The sequence below is a fragment of the Pipistrellus kuhlii genome, unplaced genomic scaffold (assembly GCF_014108245.1).
Source record: "Pipistrellus kuhlii isolate mPipKuh1 unplaced genomic scaffold, mPipKuh1.p scaffold_m20_p_3, whole genome shotgun sequence".
Classification (NCBI taxonomy): Eukaryota; Metazoa; Chordata; class Mammalia; order Chiroptera; family Vespertilionidae; genus Pipistrellus; species Pipistrellus kuhlii.
The window spans coordinates 109,388,059-109,406,931 of NW_023425529.1; the positions used below are offsets into that span (position 1 = coordinate 109,388,059).

The window sequence follows — 18,873 nt, forward strand, 5'->3', positions numbered from 1 at the left end:
TAGCCACTAAAAGACACTTTGAGACTTCTATATTTTGATCTGTTCTACATTATTTTATAATAGTATTATTAATATTTTCATCATTTTAGGAGCCAAGGAATCAAGTCAGTCTTAGTTAATTTTACATGTTTCTGTAGTAAAATAATTTTGAAGTCCTACTCATGATGCCACCAGAGGAAGCAATTCCATTCTATGGCAATATACTCATCTTTGCTTAATACCTAATTAATTAGCAACCGTTACTTTTAATTAAATACATTTCCCATCTCATCACCCACTGAAATAGATCAATACACTTCATATAACAATAACAAAAATAGTCGCATAATCATTACAGCACTCAATAATAAAAATTTAATCTGTTCCTGTAGAATGGACAACTCTTTTCCATGCAGTTTCAATCATATCTATGTCTTGCCCCTTGATTTGCTCTTTATTAGGAATGCCCTCCCTACAACTTACCACAACACTCAAATCCTATTTTTTTCACTCTGTTCAAATGCCACCTCCTTTATATGGCCTCCTTTCTCTTCCCCAGCTGGGAAAACTTTCTCATCTGCTGAACTTCCATAGTATTTGTTTTATTTTGACCCAGACCACGTTCTATTACCATATACTCTAATTGCTTGCTTACTTATCTTATCCCTCCTGCTGTATCTTACACTACTTGAGGACACAGTCCATGTCTGATTTATTTATTATCTTAGCCTAGGATATAAAACCACTTTTTGGATGTATAAGACATTAATAAACAATTACTGAATAATGAAGTAGGAGGAGCACAAAATATTTAAAATACTTACTATATGGTTCTTTGAGCAATGCAGGAGGTGAGAGTTTGATAAAATAGTCAAGGACACATAGCATTAACTGAAATGAGATCACCAGGTCATCTTCCATTTGTAATATTTCCCCTGAATATAAAAGAGATTCACATTTTAAAATAAAGTTAGAGATTGATATTTTTTAAATTTTATTATTGATTTTAGGGAGAGAAACATTGTTGTGAGAGAAATACATCGGTCAGTTGCCTCCAGCTCAGAAGAGGAATCAAACCCACAACCTAGGTATGTGCCCTGACCAAGAATCAAACTCTAGTGCACAGGACTACACTTTAACCAACTGAGCAACACTGGCTAGGGCAAGATTAAGACGCTTAAGTCAGGGAAAATTTCAGTATGAATGTATCCATTTACTCATTTATTCAATAGTCACTAAAGGCATGTTAAAGATTATTTTTTTATAAAAACTCAGTCAGATTTGTTATATATAAAAATATAAAATTATAAAGTTAAAATTTATAATGAGAATTTTAAGTTTAGATATTTTTATTATTATTCAGTCCTTATGTCTAAATTACTTTTTTTTACTTTTTTAAACTTACTTCCAGTCTTGGTAAGAGCTAAAGAATGTATTCTGAAAATAATTTTGAAGGATGATATACGCTAATCTTTACTTCTACTTATGAATCCTCCTATATTTTAACTTTTAAACCCCACCCAAAATATTATAATAACAAAAACCATTAAGAAAAATAATACTGGCCAAAACCGGTTTGGCTCAGTGAATAGAGCGTCGGCCTGCGGACAGAAAGGTCCCGGGTTCGATTTTAGTCAAGGGCATGTACCTTGGTTGCAGGCACATCCCTAGTAGGGCATGTGCAACAGGCAGCTGATCTATGATTCTCTCTCATCGATGTTTCTAACTCTCTATCCCTCTCTCTTCCTCTCTGTAAAAATCAATAAAATATTTTTTTAAAGAAAAGAAAAACAAAATTGGTGTATAATTGTAAAGTCATCTATAAATTATTTAGCACAAAATCCTGAAAGTTAATGCAATAACTATACAAATACAGAACTGTGAAGAAATAAATGCATATAATAAATATCTGAGAAAAAAATTGTACAGCAATATAAAATACACAAATCATGATCAACAACAGCTATAACATTTGATTATGGCTCTTTGTTGTACATTGTTTTTAAGAGTAGTTTGAAGAGGAATCAAGATGGTGCATAGGTAAACACCTGTACTTGCTGCCTCTCGCAAACACATCAAAATTACAAATAAAAGAAAGAACAACTATCATCCAGAATCGTGGGAAAGCTGGCTGAGTGGAAGTCCTACAACTAAAGAGGTAAAGAAGAAAGCGCATTGAGACTGGTGGGCGGTGCGGAGGCATGGAATGGGCTAGCACACAGGTGCGCTGCATTTTTAATCGGGAGGGAGATACAAACTCCCACTTGCTCTGAACTCCAGTTTCAGGTGAGACTTGGGGGGATCCAGACACATACAGTGAGAAACTGGACTGTGTGGTGCGTGGGCAGCTTTAGACGGAGGTGCACACAATGGTCATTGTTCTTCTGCTGGAACCACTCTAGTACAGGGCTGAATGGCAGCCATTGATCTTAGCTCCACTCTGGTGATTCCGAGACCCTGGCCCACCCAATTTACAACCCCATCCAAGTTGTGTGCAGGGACTTTTGCACATGGATGGCCTGTCCTTTCTCAGCCTAAAACATGTCAAACAGGCAGCAGCTGGATCAGGGAGCCCCAAAGCAATCAATTTGGCAGCAGCAGCCTGCCTTGCTACATAACTGGACCTCATGTGGGCACTTCCAAACCCAATACAAAGAAGAGGAATCTGCAGATCTCTTGGTAGCTCCTGCTGGGGAACCCCAGGCAGTAACTGACTTTGCATCTCCTTGGAGACCCAAGAGTCAGTGTACCCACTGGTCAGTGTGAGACCATTCCAGATTACAACTCTTCACATTGCATAAATGACACACTCAGGGGCAGACTTAGTGAGCACCAAAGCCCCATAAGGGTATCTCCAGCACAGCAGCTCTTCCACTGTAGACACAGCTGGTCCTCGCAGCCAATTAGCCTGGCAATCAATTCCTCCCAGTGGTACCAACAGCAATCAAGGCTTAACTACAACAAAACTGTGCACACAGCCCATAAAGGGGTGCACCAAGAGTGTCCACCTCAGGTGACTGGGGAAGCTGAGCCACTTAGTCTTATAGGACACCTACCATACAAGGCCATTCAAGGAGACTTAGCAGCTCTACCCAATACATAAAAACAAACACAGGGAAGCAGCCAAAATGCAGAGACAAAGAAACATGTCACAAATGAAAGAAATTAATGAAAGCAAAATACTGGATATAGAGTTCAAAATCACAGTTATAGGGTTACTCAAGAATGTTCTAGAAACCTCCAAGTGAGACCTTCAAGGATCTTAGTGAGAATGCCAAAAATATGGAAAAGGACCATACAGAAATTAAGCATACACTGACTGAAATAAAGAATAATATACAGAGATTCAACAATGATTCCAAGAATCAAGTCAAAGATTTGAAATACAAAGAAGCAAAAAACACCGACCGGAAGAGCAAAAATAAAAAAGAATCTAAAAGTATGAAGCTATGAAGAAGGAGCCTCAGCCACTGACAACTTCAAGCATACCAACATCCAAATTATGGGGATGCCAGAAGAAGAGAGAGAACAAAATACTGAAAACATATTTGAAGAAATAATGACAGAAAACTTCCCCTAGCTGATGAAAGAAATAGACTTACAAATCCAGGAAGCACAGAGAACCCCAAACAAGAGGAATCCAAAGAGTATCACACCAAGGCACATCATAATTAAAATGCCAAGAGCAAAAGCCAAAGAGAGAATCTTAAAAGCAGCAAGAGAAAAACAGTGACATTCAAAGGAGCACCCATACGACTATCAGCTTATTTTTCAACAGAAACTATGCAGGCCAGAAGGGAGTGGCAAGAAATATTTAAAGTGATGAATAGCAAGAACCTACAACCAATATTACTCTACCCAGTAAAGCTATCATTTAGAATTGAAGGTCAGATAAAGGGCTTCACAGACAAGACGAGCTAAAGGAGTTCATCAACACCAAACCATTACATGAAACCAGAGGCCCAGTGCACAAAATTAGTGCATGGGGGGGTGTCCCTCAGCCCAACCTGCAACCTCTCCAATCCAGGAGCCTTCAGGGGATGTCCTACTGATGGCTTAGGCCTGCTCCTCGTGGTTCTCTGCTTTCTGCAAGGTCTGCCTGCTCCATACCCACGGCAATGGGCAAGCAGGCCCTACTGGGTGCTGCCTATGGGCAACACTTGCCTGCTCCCAGGTCGCAGCAACAACGGCCAACCAGGCCCTGCTGGGTGCTGCCTGGGGGCCCACTTACCTGCTCACAGGTTGCAGTGGCTACAGCCAAGCAGGCCCTGCTGTCAAGCTGCACGGCCACCCTGGGGTCACCAGTCCGGCCCTGCCTGGCTCTCTAGGCCCCGCAGCAGTCGCGACCTTTGTGGTCTGACCCTGCCTCCCTCTCTGGCCCTTGAAGCAGCCTCAGCAACTGATGACAAGGCCCTCCCCCAGTGCAGGGGCATGGAGGCTGCTGCCGACCCGCCCCTGACTCTGCATGAGCAACCTCCTCCTGTCTGTTACAGCGTTCCAGTTAATTAGCATATTTCTCTATTATACATATAGATGCTGAAGGGTATTCTTTAAGAAGAGAAAGAAGAAGAAGAAGGTAAAGATAAAAAATTATGAACAACAAAGTGACAACAAATACATATCTTCAACAAGTGAATCTAAAAATCAAATGAATAAAAAATCTGATGAGCAGAACAAACTGGTGAATGTAATAGAATCAGGGTCATGGAAAGAGAGTGGACTGACATTTCTCAGGGAAAAGGTGGTGTAGGGGTGCACAAAGAGATTGGACAAAGAGCTTACACTTATGGACAAGGACAGTGTGGGGGCCAGGGCCTGGGGTGGGGAGGGAACCAGATGGAGAGGAGCTATGGGAGGAAAATGAGGAACATCAATAATAATCTGAATGATAAAGATTAAAAAGAGAGAGAGAGGTTTGACTCACTTTCTATCTTATTGATATGAGTCTCATAAACCAATAATATCCCCAACAAGACTCAGCTGATGTGGCTCACTGGTTTGAGCATTGACCTAAGAATCAGGAGGTCATAATTCAGTTCCCAAGTTGTGGGTTGATCCCCAATACAGGAGGCAGTCGATCAATAATTCTCTCTCATCATTGATGTTTTTTATCCCTCTCTCTTCCTCTCTGAAATCAATAAAAATATATTTTTAAAAAACAATCTCAACAAATACTGATGGTGTAGAAACTATGAGAAATAAGTAAGCCTGCATCAGGTAGATTTTGCTAGATCCATAGGAATGGTACAAAAATATGTTTATAATAATATACTTAAGAAATTATTTTAAAATACCACAGAGGTAAAGAATATGAAGAAATTCTAGTTAAAAATATTAGAGTGAAGTCAAATAAAAAGAATTTCTCTCCTCCAATTCTATATAATAAAAAGGCTAATATGCAAATCGACCAAACAGTGTAAGGACTGGTAACTATGATGTGAATTGACCACCAGGGGGCAGACACTCAACAGAAAACATAGGAGCTGCCTCCTGGTGGTCAGTGCACTCCCACTGGGGGAGCACAACTCAACCAAAAGCCCAGCTCATGGCTGGTGAGCAAAGCAGCGATAACGGGACCCTCTCCCATCTCCATGGCAGCACTAGGGACCCCTCGGGGGTCTTGGACTGCGAAAAAGCGCAGGCCGGGCTGAGGAAACACCCCCCCCCCCCCAGTGCATTTCATGCAGTGGGCTTCTAGTATCTAATAAAAGAAAAGAAACAAATATACTGGTTAAGTGCTAGCACCCATAGCAAATTTGAGATACTGACACCAAAAGTATCATCTCTTTTCTATTCTTACTTGGAGAAAGTGAAAATTGTTGATGAGAAAAGGGTAAAATGGAAGAAAGTAAACAATTATAGCTAACTTTCTGACAAAGATTCCAGATGGGAAAACCATTTGAATCCCAACTACAATCCTATTATGAAAATAGGATATAATTGCCACTACAAGTGTTGTTTTATTGTTTATTCTAACAAAAATCTCAGAACATCAAAAACAGATAGCAGTCCTATCCAGTTTGGCTTAATGGATAGAACATCGGCCTGCAGACTGAGGGGTCCCAGATTCAATTCTGGTCAAGGGCACATTCCCAGGTTGTAGGCTCAATCCCCAGTGGGAGGCATGCAGGAGACAGCCAATCAATGATTCTCTCTCATCATGGATGTTTCAATCTCCCTCTCCCTCTCCCTTCCTCTCTCTGAAGTCAATACAACAATATTTTTTAAAAAGACACAGCATTCCAGATGAACTCTCCACTTCCCCTCCCTCTGCTCTCACAGCCTTTTGGAGGAACACAAATCAGAGATAAAATGCAAAATGAGTAAAGGGAAATTTATTCACACCACATCAAAGAAAGCAGAACATCAGGTCAGGGTTGCCCACATAAAGTTCTAGTTACATGGAAGGAAAAGCACAAAGATTATGCAAACATATTACAGAAAAGAAGAAATATAATCAAAATGGAGAAGGGGGGAAATCAGATAGAAAACTCAATCTGAAAGGTAATCTATCAGAAGAAAATGTCCTGAGTCCTTAAACTAACTTAAAAAACATATTTTATAAAAACAAGGAGCTAGACAACCTAAGAAAAACCTGAGAACCAAATAACACCATTACAAACATAGTTTGGCTCAAAACAGAAGGCTTGAGATAAAAATAGTCAATACATAATAAAAACACCAGCTGAGGATCCTCAGAAGGGGGGGGGGGGTTAAAGGAGGAAAGAAATCAACTGAAGAACTTATTAGTATATGCATATATGCATAACCCATGGACATAGACAATAATGGGGTGAAGGCCTAGGGTGAAAAAGTGGGAAAGAGGGGACATCAATGGGGGAGAGAGGGGAACTCCTGTAATACTTTAAACAATAAAGATAAATTAAAACAAAAACAAAAAAGGAAAGGGGAGGGGAGGGGAGGGGAAGGGAAGAGAAGGGAGGGGAGGGGAGGGGAAGAGAAGGGGAGGGGAGGAGAGGGAGAGGAGGGGAGGGAAGAGGGAGGGGAGGGGAGGGGAGGGGAGGGAAGGGGAGAAAAACACTGCCTGGCAGGCATGACTCCATGGTTGAGCATCGACCTATGAACCAGAAGGTTCACAAGCATGTACGGGAAGCAACCAATAAATGTTTCTCTCTCACATGGATGTTTCTCTCTCTCTAAAATCAATAAACAGGGGGGTAAAGAGGAGAAATGGGTGATGTGTAATACTATCAATAAAAAGTATTTTTTTAAAATCAATAAACATATCCTCAGTAAGAATTTCAAAAAAAGATCATAAAGATTTTGAGTGTGCATTTCCATGATATATGTTCTGTATGTTGCAGTATGTGTCCACCACTCAAAGTCATATCATCTTCACCATATATTTGACCCACTTTAACCATTACTATTCCTCTATCTACTTCCCTCTGGCAGTCACCATGCTGTTATCTATGTCTATGGCTTTCAGTTTTATGTGAATGAAATCATATGGTTCTTAGCTTTAGCTGACTTATTTCATTTAGCAATAACATTCTCAAGGTTCATCCAAGTGGTCACAAATGGCAGTATTTTATCTTTTCTATGGCTGATTAGTATTCCATTATATATATTTACATCTTCTTTATCCAACTACCTTTAGAAAGACAGTTGAATTTTTTCCATTTCTTGGCCACCATGTCTTAGTCTCTTGCTAGAGCTATTGTTTGAAAATATCTTCTCCCACTTGGTTGGTTGCATTTTTGTTTTGTTGGTGGTTTCTTTTGCTGTGCTAAAGCTTTCTAGTTTGATATATATAGTCCCACTAATTTATTTTTTAAATATATTTTACTGATTTTTTACAGAGAGAGATAGTTAGAAACATTGATGAGAGAGAATCATCGATCAGCTGCCTCATGCACACCCCCTACTGGGTTTGCACCCACAACTAACGTACATGCCCTTGACCAGAATCAAACCTGGGACCTTTCAGTCCGCTGGTTGATGCTCTATCCACTGAGCCTAACCGGTTTCGGCCCATTCATTTATTTTTGCCTTTAATTCCCTTGCCTTCAAGGACAAATCCATAAAATGTTCTTTAAAACCAAGGCCCTAAGTTTAGTACCTATTTTTCTTCTATGTAATTTATTGTTTCATATCTTATACTTAGGTCTTTGATCCATTTTAGTTTTTGCATTTGGTGACACACTGTAGTCTAGTTTCATTCTTTTGCATATGGCTTTCCAGTTTTCCCAGCACTATTTATTAAAGAGGCTTTCTTTCCTCTACAGCAGTGTTTCCCAAAGTGTGGTACGAGTACCCCTAGGGGTACGGGGAGAGTTTGGGGGGGGTACGCGTTGCACTGGAGTTTGGTGGGGATATGCACTGCACCATGTTTAGCTACGCCTAATTCTACGTTCTCATGAGTACGAGGGGTACTCAGCCTTACGAAAATTATAGAAGGGGTACACATATGTCAAAAGTTTGGGAAACACTGCTCTACAGTAATGCTTTTGGCTCATTTGTCAAAAATTATTTGCCCATATACATGTGGTTTTATTTCTGGGCTCTCAATTCTGTTCCATTGGTCTGAGTAGTATAAGTTTTTTGGCCCATACCATACTGCTTTGATCAGTGTTGCTCAGTAGTATTTGAAGTCAGGTAGTCTGATACCTCCAGGTTTGTTATTTTTTTTCTCATTATTGCTGTGGTTATTCGGTGTCTTCTGTCATTCCATACAAATCTGATATTTTGTTCTATTTGTTTAAAAAATGTCATTGGGATTTTGATGGGTATTACATTGCTTTGGGTTTTGGGTAAATTTTCTGTTTTTCTTTGCATTTTGGTGTGTTATTTGAATTGTTTTTAGTAAGTACACATCATTTTTATAAAATTAATAAGATTATTCTTTAAAAATTAGAAAGAAAGAAAAGAGGAGTGGATAGTAGAAATGAAATGAGATATTTCCAATGTTGCTTCAATATTAGAATTACAAGGACTTGCTAATATTTAACAAGGCACATAAAGAATTGTGGTTAATAGGGAGAGGGGGGCGGCAACATTAAATTGAATAAAACTTTGAGCTTAGTCCAAAAATTAAATCAATTATTACATCTGAAACATTATCATATAACAAAAATAATGACTTTACCTTTAGCTAGTAAAAATATGATCCAAGAAACTTTTAGCACCAACACAGAATTTATTTCAGTAGATATTCTAGTAAGCAATCAGAAAGAAGAAAAAAAATTTTACTATAGCTTTCTAATTACACCTGATTCCCTACTACACACATTTTTTTTAATACAGACTTGATTACATAATAGAATACAGTCTATTTTAACTGCACAATTTACACATGAACTTACTACTTTGTCTCACTTAGTGTTTATACCAAGGTAATATTGTGCCCATAGTAGTAAAACATTTTATTTAAAAAATTTAATTATGCACAGGAAATAATACTATACTATACTTAGTTTTCAGTTATTTAATAGTTTTCTGCTCTGTTATCTAATGAAAATCAACAAAATAAGCAGAAAAATAGAGGTCTGGGTTATTCTAATTCGCCGATTCATTCACTTGTTGGAATTAACAAGTGAAATTAATAATGAATAGAGTTAATAAATATATAACTTTCCTTTATATTAATTATCTTCAATACTACTACTTGAAGGGGGCAGAAAATCTCATATACTACTCATTCTTTTTCCAAAGAAAAACTCTATAGAGATCTTACATGGGTCTACTGTTGGAACGTGTGTTATGAGTTAAAAAATAATTTGGAAATTTTAATATAGGTGTTCATACTTATTTTTTACACAAAAATTATGTGCCCAACCCTGGCCAGATAGCCCAGTTGGTTGGGGCATGATCCAGTACACCAAAAGGTGCAGGTTCAATTCTAAGTCATGGTACATATCTAGACTGTGGGGGTTCGACACCCTAGTCAGGACATGTATGGGAGGTAACCAACCGATGTTTCTTTCTAACATCTCTCTCTCTCACTCTCTCACTCTCTCTCTCTCTCTCTCTCTCTCTCTCTCTCTCTCTCTCAAATCAATAAAAATATATCTTAGAGTGAGGATTTTAAAAAAGAATATGCCTGTAATAGAACCTCAATAAAGACTGAGTCAATGAACGTGCAGTTTTCCCAGAGTTGATGATACATTACACTGAAACAACTTCCACTTTATTAGTTCCCCTGTATAGTAAAAGACAAGTATTTCAAATGATTTTTCTTTATGAGAAGATAAATAAGCTGTTGGCCTTAGAACTATAACCTTACTTTATGAAGAAGCATGCTATAATCAATTAAACTACCCTGACGTTATCAACATATTTGGGATCACTCCAGAAAGATCTTGCTTAAAAAAAAAAAAAGTGAAAAATAACATGCACTCAACTACTTACAAACTGCTTGGTTGCATCAAATATATAAGTTCACATGTCCTAAAAGAAAAAAATAATTATATTAACATTATGGCTTTTCATAAAGTTATATTTGTAATATTTTTCATAATTTAGAAATAAATTTTATTAGACTTTATTAATCTTATTTAAGAAGTATATGTTTTAAAAACAAAAAATCATAGCATCATAAAACAAAGTTAAGGTATATTTTTCCAACTATGGCACTTCACACACATCATGGTAATATCTAATTACAAAAGGATTGGACTTCATATGTGCATCTGTAACTCATCTGTATATTTGTAATTAAATCTTGATCTTGTTAAAATCCCAGACCAGGTCATAAAAACCTATTTAATGAGTAGTTTCACTAAAATAACACAATTGAAAAGTACAATAAACCTACTTTTTAGGACATACTTCCAGAATGGCAAAATAAGGATTTTCACAGAACTGTTTCCAGTGTAATAACTATAACTGGTGAAAATTATTTATTCAAAAACATTTAAAGTCTCTGGAAATTTTCCTAAGATTATACAAAGCAAAAATAGAAACATTTCTTCAAGAAATTTGACTAAACCTTGGTAAGAACAATGATAGTCTGTGGAATTTAAACAAAAGCTTACTTCTTCCTCCTCTCTATCCCAGCATCACAAAGCTCTAACGTGGGCAGGTGCAGCCAAGACACAGGCTTCCTCTCTCCTGAGCTCCCAGCCGAGGACTATCTCTCTGGGAATCGCAAGATACCAGCATTTTTCATACCCCATGCAAGACAAACTGAGAGGTCTGGGCTCCCTTCCTCCCCAGTCATAGGACAAAAGACCCAGAAAGAGCAGATCAAGATTACTGGGGCTCTGACTTCCCTTACTCCAGTTAGCTGATAAGACAGAGGTTCTAACCAATAAAGGCAATCTGAGAAGACAAGGGATTATGGCCTCTTCTTAGCACCACACTCTTAAAGCAGAGTTGTCACTCAAAAAAGTGGACACTATTCCCACTCTGATTTCCTGAGTAGTGGCACAATAGTATTGTCCAGGAAGAGATAGGCCTTAAGAACAGAGAGATATGAAGCTTTCTCCAAGGAAATTAACTTCAATTAATATCAAAGAAAGAGACATAAGTCATTGGAACAGAGTGTGGAAACAATCAAAGCTAAAAGCCCTGCTGAAAACGACGGAGATTTTGGTGGTAAGCAAGTAAGAGAAAGCTGGTAGCTATGTGAGAGCAAAAACCTAAATCCTAGGTCATCTAAGAGAGAACCAGGGGGAAAGCTAAGAAAAGCTCTCCTGAAGTTAGAACAAACCTCAAGACTAAACTCAAAGATTACTCTTGCAAAGGGAACCAAATTTAAATGGATCAGTCTAATACCATTGTAATTAACTTAATTATTAATAACAGGAAAGGAGCAAAGGAAAGGCCAGACATTATAAGCAATCTTCCCACAATACTTGCTTGTCAGTCACTCCTTGTGCTTTCAGGACCTTTAGGACTCTTGTTACTTAGGGAGCGCTCTCCAGCACTCTCCCTCAAGGCCCACAGCCATGTGGACTCACACACACAATGGACTAATGGACTGCAACTTGCCTAATGCTGTCTTGGACCTGGCTCCAACATGGAAACAAAACGCTGGACACTGGCTTTGCTTCTAGCTTTACCGAAACCACAGCTATATTTCTTCTCTTACTGAGATAAGGAAAAGGGAACTTTAGAAATCCAGGAATGTAAGTCCATGAAAATAAAGCTTTCTCCTATATCTCATCCACTCATGAGGGCCTCCAGAAATACTTATTCCTACAACCCCACTAATCCCATTTCCCCAAGAATCCCACTTCCACCAATACTCAGGACATTGTCAAAAAACAAAGCAATCAGTTAGCAATCCATGGAAAGTAAAAGCTAGGTGCAATAGCAACGAAGGCAGTTAGATTAACAAGAAAGATCAGAGGAAAAGATCATCAAAGAGAACCCCACTAAAACCACTATCACCTCAGAGTGACTGTACACATGCCCATGGCTACATGGAGGAGCAATATCAGAAGCTATACACTCTGGGATAAATAGGCTTCACTGAACTATTACAGCTAAGTCACTGGACAAATAAACAAGAAAAAGAATAACAACAGCAAGCCCCAGGATTGAGAAGAATCTATCCAGAGTTGCCAAAATGTTATAAAAAATGCCAGTTTGCAAAAATAAGTATGAAAGTGTGAACTCTACATAAGAAAAAAAGCAGGCAACAGAAACTGCATTTAAAAAACCCAGGTGTCAGACTTAACAAAGACTTCAAAGCTGCTTTTATAAATATGCTTGAAGAACTAAAGGAAACCAGGCTTAAAGGGGAAATATATGCTGACTATGTCTCATCCTACAGAGAATACCAATAAAGAGACATAGTTATTTAAAAATAACCAAATATAAATTTGAGTTGAAAGGTACAATAACCTAAATGAGAGATTCACAAGAATTAAATAATAGATCCAAGTTGGCAGAAGAATCGCTAAACTTGAAGACAAAGTTAAAGAGATTAAGTAGTTTGAAGAACAAAGAGAAAAAGACAAAATGAAGAGGCTCATAGAAATGTGGGACACCAAAAAATGTAACAATATATAGGGTATTGGGAGTACTAGAAAGGGAGGAGAGAGGGGAAACTGAAATAATATTTAAAGAAGTAATGGCTAAAATTTTCAAAAATCCAATCTACACCCAGATGTATCAAAGTAAAAACGATGAAGACAAGAGAAAATCTTGAAAACAGCCAAAGAAAAATGTTCCAACATTAACAGCTATCTTCTCATTAGAAACAATGACCATCAGAAGGCAGTGGGATTACATATTCAAAGTGCTGAAGAAAAAAATAGTCAAACAGGAATCATATATCTGCCAAAATTACATCTCAAAAGGGAAATTGAAAGAAAGGCATTCCCAAACAACATCAGGAAATGTATAGAATAGATTCACCTTCAAAAAAATACTTAAGAAGTTCTTCAAGCAAAAACTAGTGACCCAAGATAGTAGTTCACATCAACATGAAAAAATAAAAAGCACTGGTAAAGATAATTATCTATAATAATAAAAACATAATATGCTTATTAGATTAGACAGCCGAATGACCTTCTGGACGTCATTCCAGACGTACTTCTAGATGAAGCTGCAGTGGCAGGAACCAAAGTAGAGGCAGTTGGGGTGATCAGGCAGGCAGGCAGAGGTCGTTAGGGGCATTGAGGCAGACAGGCAAGTGGTTAGGGGCGATCAGGAAGGAAGGTAGGTGAGCAGTTAGGAGCCAGTGGTCCCAAATCGCTAGAAGGATGTCCAACTGTCAATTTAGGGATCCATAGGGATCAGGCCTACACCAGTAGTTGGACATCCCCTGAGGAGTTCCAGATCGCAAGAGGGTGCAAGTCAGGCTAAGGGACCCTGCCCCTCCTATCTAATTCCAGAATATTCCTATCACCCCATAAAGAAACTCAATACTTAACAGTCCTTACTCCCCACTCCCTTCGCTTCCCACTCCCTTCACTTCCCAGAATGTAATTAGTAGTGAAGATAATTACATTCTGTATATATCTGTGCTGTCAAATATGGTAGTCACAAGCACCTATGAATAATGCACACCTGAAATGTGATTAGTCCAAATGAAGTTGTGCTGTAAGTGTAAATTATACACTAAAGTATTAAAAAATAATTAGAGGGAAAAAATGTAAAATATCTCTTTAATAACTTTTATATTGGCTTTGTATTTTCTTAATGAAATGTAATTCACATAACATAAAATTAACTATTTTAGTCTATAAATTCAGTAATTTTTATTATATTCACTTTTTTAGACAATCATCACCATTATTTAATTACAAAATATTCCTATCACCCCATAAAGAAAATCAATATGTAACAGCCCTTACTCCTCACTCCCTTCACTTCCCACTCCCTGGCAATCACTAATCTACTTTCTGTCTCTATGGATATGTTTATTTAGACGTTTCATCTGATGGAATATATGGTCTTTTGTGTCTAGCTTTTTTCACTCAGCTTAATGTTTTTGAAGTTCATTTATGTTATAGCATGTAACAGTATTTTATTCCTTTTTATCAATCAACAATATTCCATCATATGGATATATCGTATTTGTTTATTCATTTATTAGTTGATAAGACATTTGGGTTGTTTTCACTTTTCAGCTATTACAAATAATGCTATGGACTTTTGTGTACATTTTTCATGTGAATGATACATGCTGAAATGAGACATCTTAAGATATGTAGGTTAAATAAATGTTAAAATTAATTGCACTTGTTCCCTTTTACTTTAGTCATGTAGCTATTAGAACATTTAAAATGCATGCCTAATATTTCACTGACCTAGAAAGAACTCTGCAAAAGTTCATTTGGAACAATAAAAGACCCCAAATAACCACAGCAATCCTGAGAAAGAAGAGTAAAGTAGGAGGGATCTCAATACCAGACTTCAAGCTGTATTACAAAGCCAATGTTTTCAAAACAGCCTGGTACTGGCACAAGAACAGACACATAGATCAATGGAATAGAATCGAGAACCCAGATATCAACCCAAATCACTATGCTCAATTAATATTTGACAAAGGAGGCACGAATATATAATGGAATCAAGACAGTCTCTTCAATAAATGGTGTTGGGAAAATTGGACAGATACATGCAAAAGAATGAAACTAGATCACCAACTTACACCATATACAAAAAATAAACTCAAAATGGATACAGGACTTAAACATAAGACGGGAAACCATAAAAATACTAGAAGCATCCACAGGCAACAAAATCTCAGACATATGCCAAAAGAACTTCTTCACTGATACTGCCCCTAGGGCAATGGAAGCTAAAGAGAAAATAAACAAATGGGACTACATCAAAATAAAAAGCTTTTTTTTTTTTTTTACAGCAAAAGAAACCATCAACAAAGCAACAAGAAAGCCCACTGTGTGGGAGAACATATTTGCAAATGTTACCACTGATAAAGGTTTAATCTCCAACATCTACAAACAGCTTATACAACTAAATAAAAGGAAGATGAATGATCCAATTAAAAAATGGGCAATGGACCTAAATAGAATATTTTCAAAAGAAGACAGAAGGAAGGCCAAAAGGCACATGAAAACATGCTCAAAGTCACTAATTATCTGAGAGATGCAAATCAAAACAACAATGCTGTACCATCTCACACCTGTGAGAATGGCCAACATCAACAAATCAACAAACAACAAGTGTTGGCGAGGTTGCGGAGAAAAAGGAACCCTCATGCACTGCTGGTGGGAATGCAGACTGGTGCAACCACTGTGGAGAACAGTGTGGAGTTTCCTCAAAAAACTGAAAATGGAAATCCCATTTGACCCAGTAATCCCACTCCTAGGAATATATCCCAAGAAACTAGAAACACCAATCAGAAAGGATATATGCACCCCTATGTTCATAGCAGCACAATCTACAATAGCTAGAATCTGGAAACAGCCTAGGTGCCCGTCAGCAGATGATTGGATCCAAAAACCATGGTACATCTACACAATGGAATACTATGCTGCCATAAAAAAGAAGGAATTCTCATCATTTGCAGCAACCTGGAGAGAACTAGAGAACATCATGCTGAGTGAAATAAGCCAGTCAATGAAAGAGAAATACCACATGGCCTCACTCATTTATGGATATTAAAGAACATTAAAAACTGACAAACCAAAAGTCAGATATAAAGACAGTAAAGCAACAAGCAGACTGTAAAATTACAGCAGGGAGAGTGGGGAGATCTGGGGGAGATAAGAGATCAACCGAAGGACTTGTATACAGTACATGCATATAAGTACAACCAATGAACACAAAACTCTGGGGAGGGGGGGCAATATTAAAATATGTACACAGATAATAATTTAATTTTAAAAAATGGGAAAAAAAGGAAAAAAAAAACAAAAAACAAAACCACACTACCTTAAAATCAAGCAAATTATATTTATTGGTACAGATGGTGAAGTTGTAGGTAAATATAATAAATACTTATGAAAGCTTAATGTTTTATATTACACAAACATTAATTGAATTGCTATTATTTCCAAAAAATTATATGGCTCATATGAATATTTAGAGATTTTAAAATTAATGGGTAGGCAAAAAACAACACATTTATGCAACTATTTAATAAGAATGTTGTATGAAATCTCATTATTCTATATCTATTACAAAAATATGCTGATTCAGTATTATTGCTTAACCATTAATTTCTGTAAAAGTGGCTTGAGTACGTTTTTATCTTAATATTTATTTGGCATTCAGGACTTAAACTTACTATTACATTCCCAAGAGTACTGAAGCACAATGCCATGTGTAATAAATGATCATTACATACTAATTGAAAATATTGAAATGTAACCTGTTTGGCTTCTACGCCATTCTAATACACTCGTGCAACCAATATCTTGTATTAAATCCCATTCATCAGAAAAAATAAAAATTAAAAATTAAAAAATCATGCCTAGCACTGTAGTTCTTTTTTTAAGTACATTTTTATATTTTTTATTATTTTTAATAGATTTTTATTGATTTCAGAGAGGAAGGCAGAGGGGGAGAGAGATAGAAACATCAATGATGTGAGAGAATCACTCATCAGGCATGCCCCCAACTGGGGATCAAGCCCACAACCCTTAACCAGAATCAAACTGGGGACCATTCGGTCTGCAGGATGATACTCTATCCACTGAGCCAAACTGATTAGGGACCTTGCACTGTATTTCTATGTCACAGCACTAATATAGCTAAAAATAGCTGTAAAAAACTACTATTTATAAAGCCCTTAGTATGTTCTAGGAGACAAGATAACCAGTAACACTATCTTAGTTAATTCTATATTACCCTAAAAAGAAAGCATTATTAGATATATTTTACAGATTGAAAATGAGGTTTAGAAAAGTTAAGTATTTTTCCTTGCCCACACAGTTGTAAAAGAAAAAATTAATATTCATACTTGGATCTGTTTGCTTTACTAAAGTTAATCACTACAGCCTGTAATCTATATATATAAAAGCCTAATATGCAAATTGTCCCCTCGGGAGTTTGACCAAGAGACGGGGAGCTTGATTGCTCACTATGACGTGTGCTAACCACCAGGGGGTGACATGGAACGAAGGAAAGTCCCAACTGGCAGCCAGCAGCAGGAAGGCCAGATCAGCTCTGATCACTGGCCAGGCCTGGGGACCCTACCTGAGTACGATTTTTGGGCACCAGGCCTCTAGTATGTACATAAAGTATAACCTCAAATAAACAGGTTTTGATATCACAGTTAAACTTCACAACTGCTCTTCAGAAAACAGTACAAATAAAATTTTAAAACCCTGCCAGTCCACTTCAAGGCCAGTAAACACTGGATTATCTCATGTAACCAGTAAATAAAAATTGTAATCCCTTTTAGAAAGACCTGAGTGACCTCGTAAAGCCAAAAATGACATTAATCCTCAGTGAACCTCATAAGGCCAAATATGACTATATTACTCCCTTGCTTAAGTTCAATGACTCCCCATCGTCTGCAGGAGAAAGTCTAATCCACTATCAATCTGATCCCTTCCTGCCTTTCAGCCTCTAGAAATATTAAAATACGTTGTGGTACTGCTTTCACTTTATACACATACTAATCTGCTTAGGATGCTCAGTCCCAGTTCCTACACATTGTGTTTGTTGAGTTTCTATTTATCCTTTAAACCTTATTCAGATATTGCCTTCTATAAGTTTTTCCTGATCAAAAACAGCCCATAATCAATTTCAACATATACAAAATTTTTCTCATTGTATAATTTCTACTTCTTATATATAATCTTCTAAAATAGAGCATCACGTGTATTATTATACATTTTATTACAAAATTACTTATTTACTGTAAGCTTATTTTTAAAATATGTTTTTATTGATTTTATTTTTATTTTATTTTTAGAGAGGAAGGAAAAGGGAAATACAGAAACAATGATGGGAAACATTTATCAACCGCCTCCTGCACACACTTTACTGGGGATTGAGCCTGCAATCCAGGCATGTGCCCTGACTAGTAATCAAACCAGTGATTGCTTAGTGCAAGCATTTCAAACTTGACAGGACAATGGAAGGGGAAAAAAAAAAAAAAACAATGTACTCCCAACACCGATAACCCCAATATAAGTGACCACCAGAAAAAAAAAAAAAAGAGAATTAGGAAAGAGAAAAGAGAATAAAAATGATATTCACTATATTGGTTCAGTATAGAGGAGGTAGAAAGAGAATTAGTGGATAAAAAGAAAAAAATTTTAAAGAAAAAAAAATTAAAAAATAAGGTAAAAAAAATAGAATGAAGAAAAAATAATGCAAAAAATAAATAAATAAAAGATTAAAAAGTGAAGTGTCATTTATTTCAGCCAAGTTTTAATGCTCCATGGGGGCTGGTTTAATATCCCACTCTTCTGTTCCGTCTACCACTTCTCAGTTTCCTGTTAGGTAGTCAGCAGGTTGAAGTTCCAAGCGATCCACTGCTTTTCTGTCTCTGTCCAT

The 18,873-nt window shown here is 37.1% G+C and overlaps 1 protein-coding gene across 2 annotated transcripts in view; it reads right to left on the minus strand.

Moving 5' to 3' along the window:
- The window catches only part of RB1 (RB transcriptional corepressor 1), a 152,568-nt gene that overhangs the window by 100,897 nt on the left and 32,798 nt on the right, over positions 1-18,873 (minus strand). For both annotated transcript variants that reach the window (XM_036455243.2, XM_045588665.1), the window contains exons 5-7: positions 10,351-10,389; positions 9,089-9,156; positions 804-914 (exon numbers count right to left, since the gene is read on the minus strand). In XM_036455243.2, the coding sequence (XP_036311136.1) occupies positions 804-914; positions 9,089-9,156; positions 10,351-10,389 (218 nt within the window). The remainder of the gene's footprint in view (positions 1-803; positions 915-9,088; positions 9,157-10,350; positions 10,390-18,873) is intronic.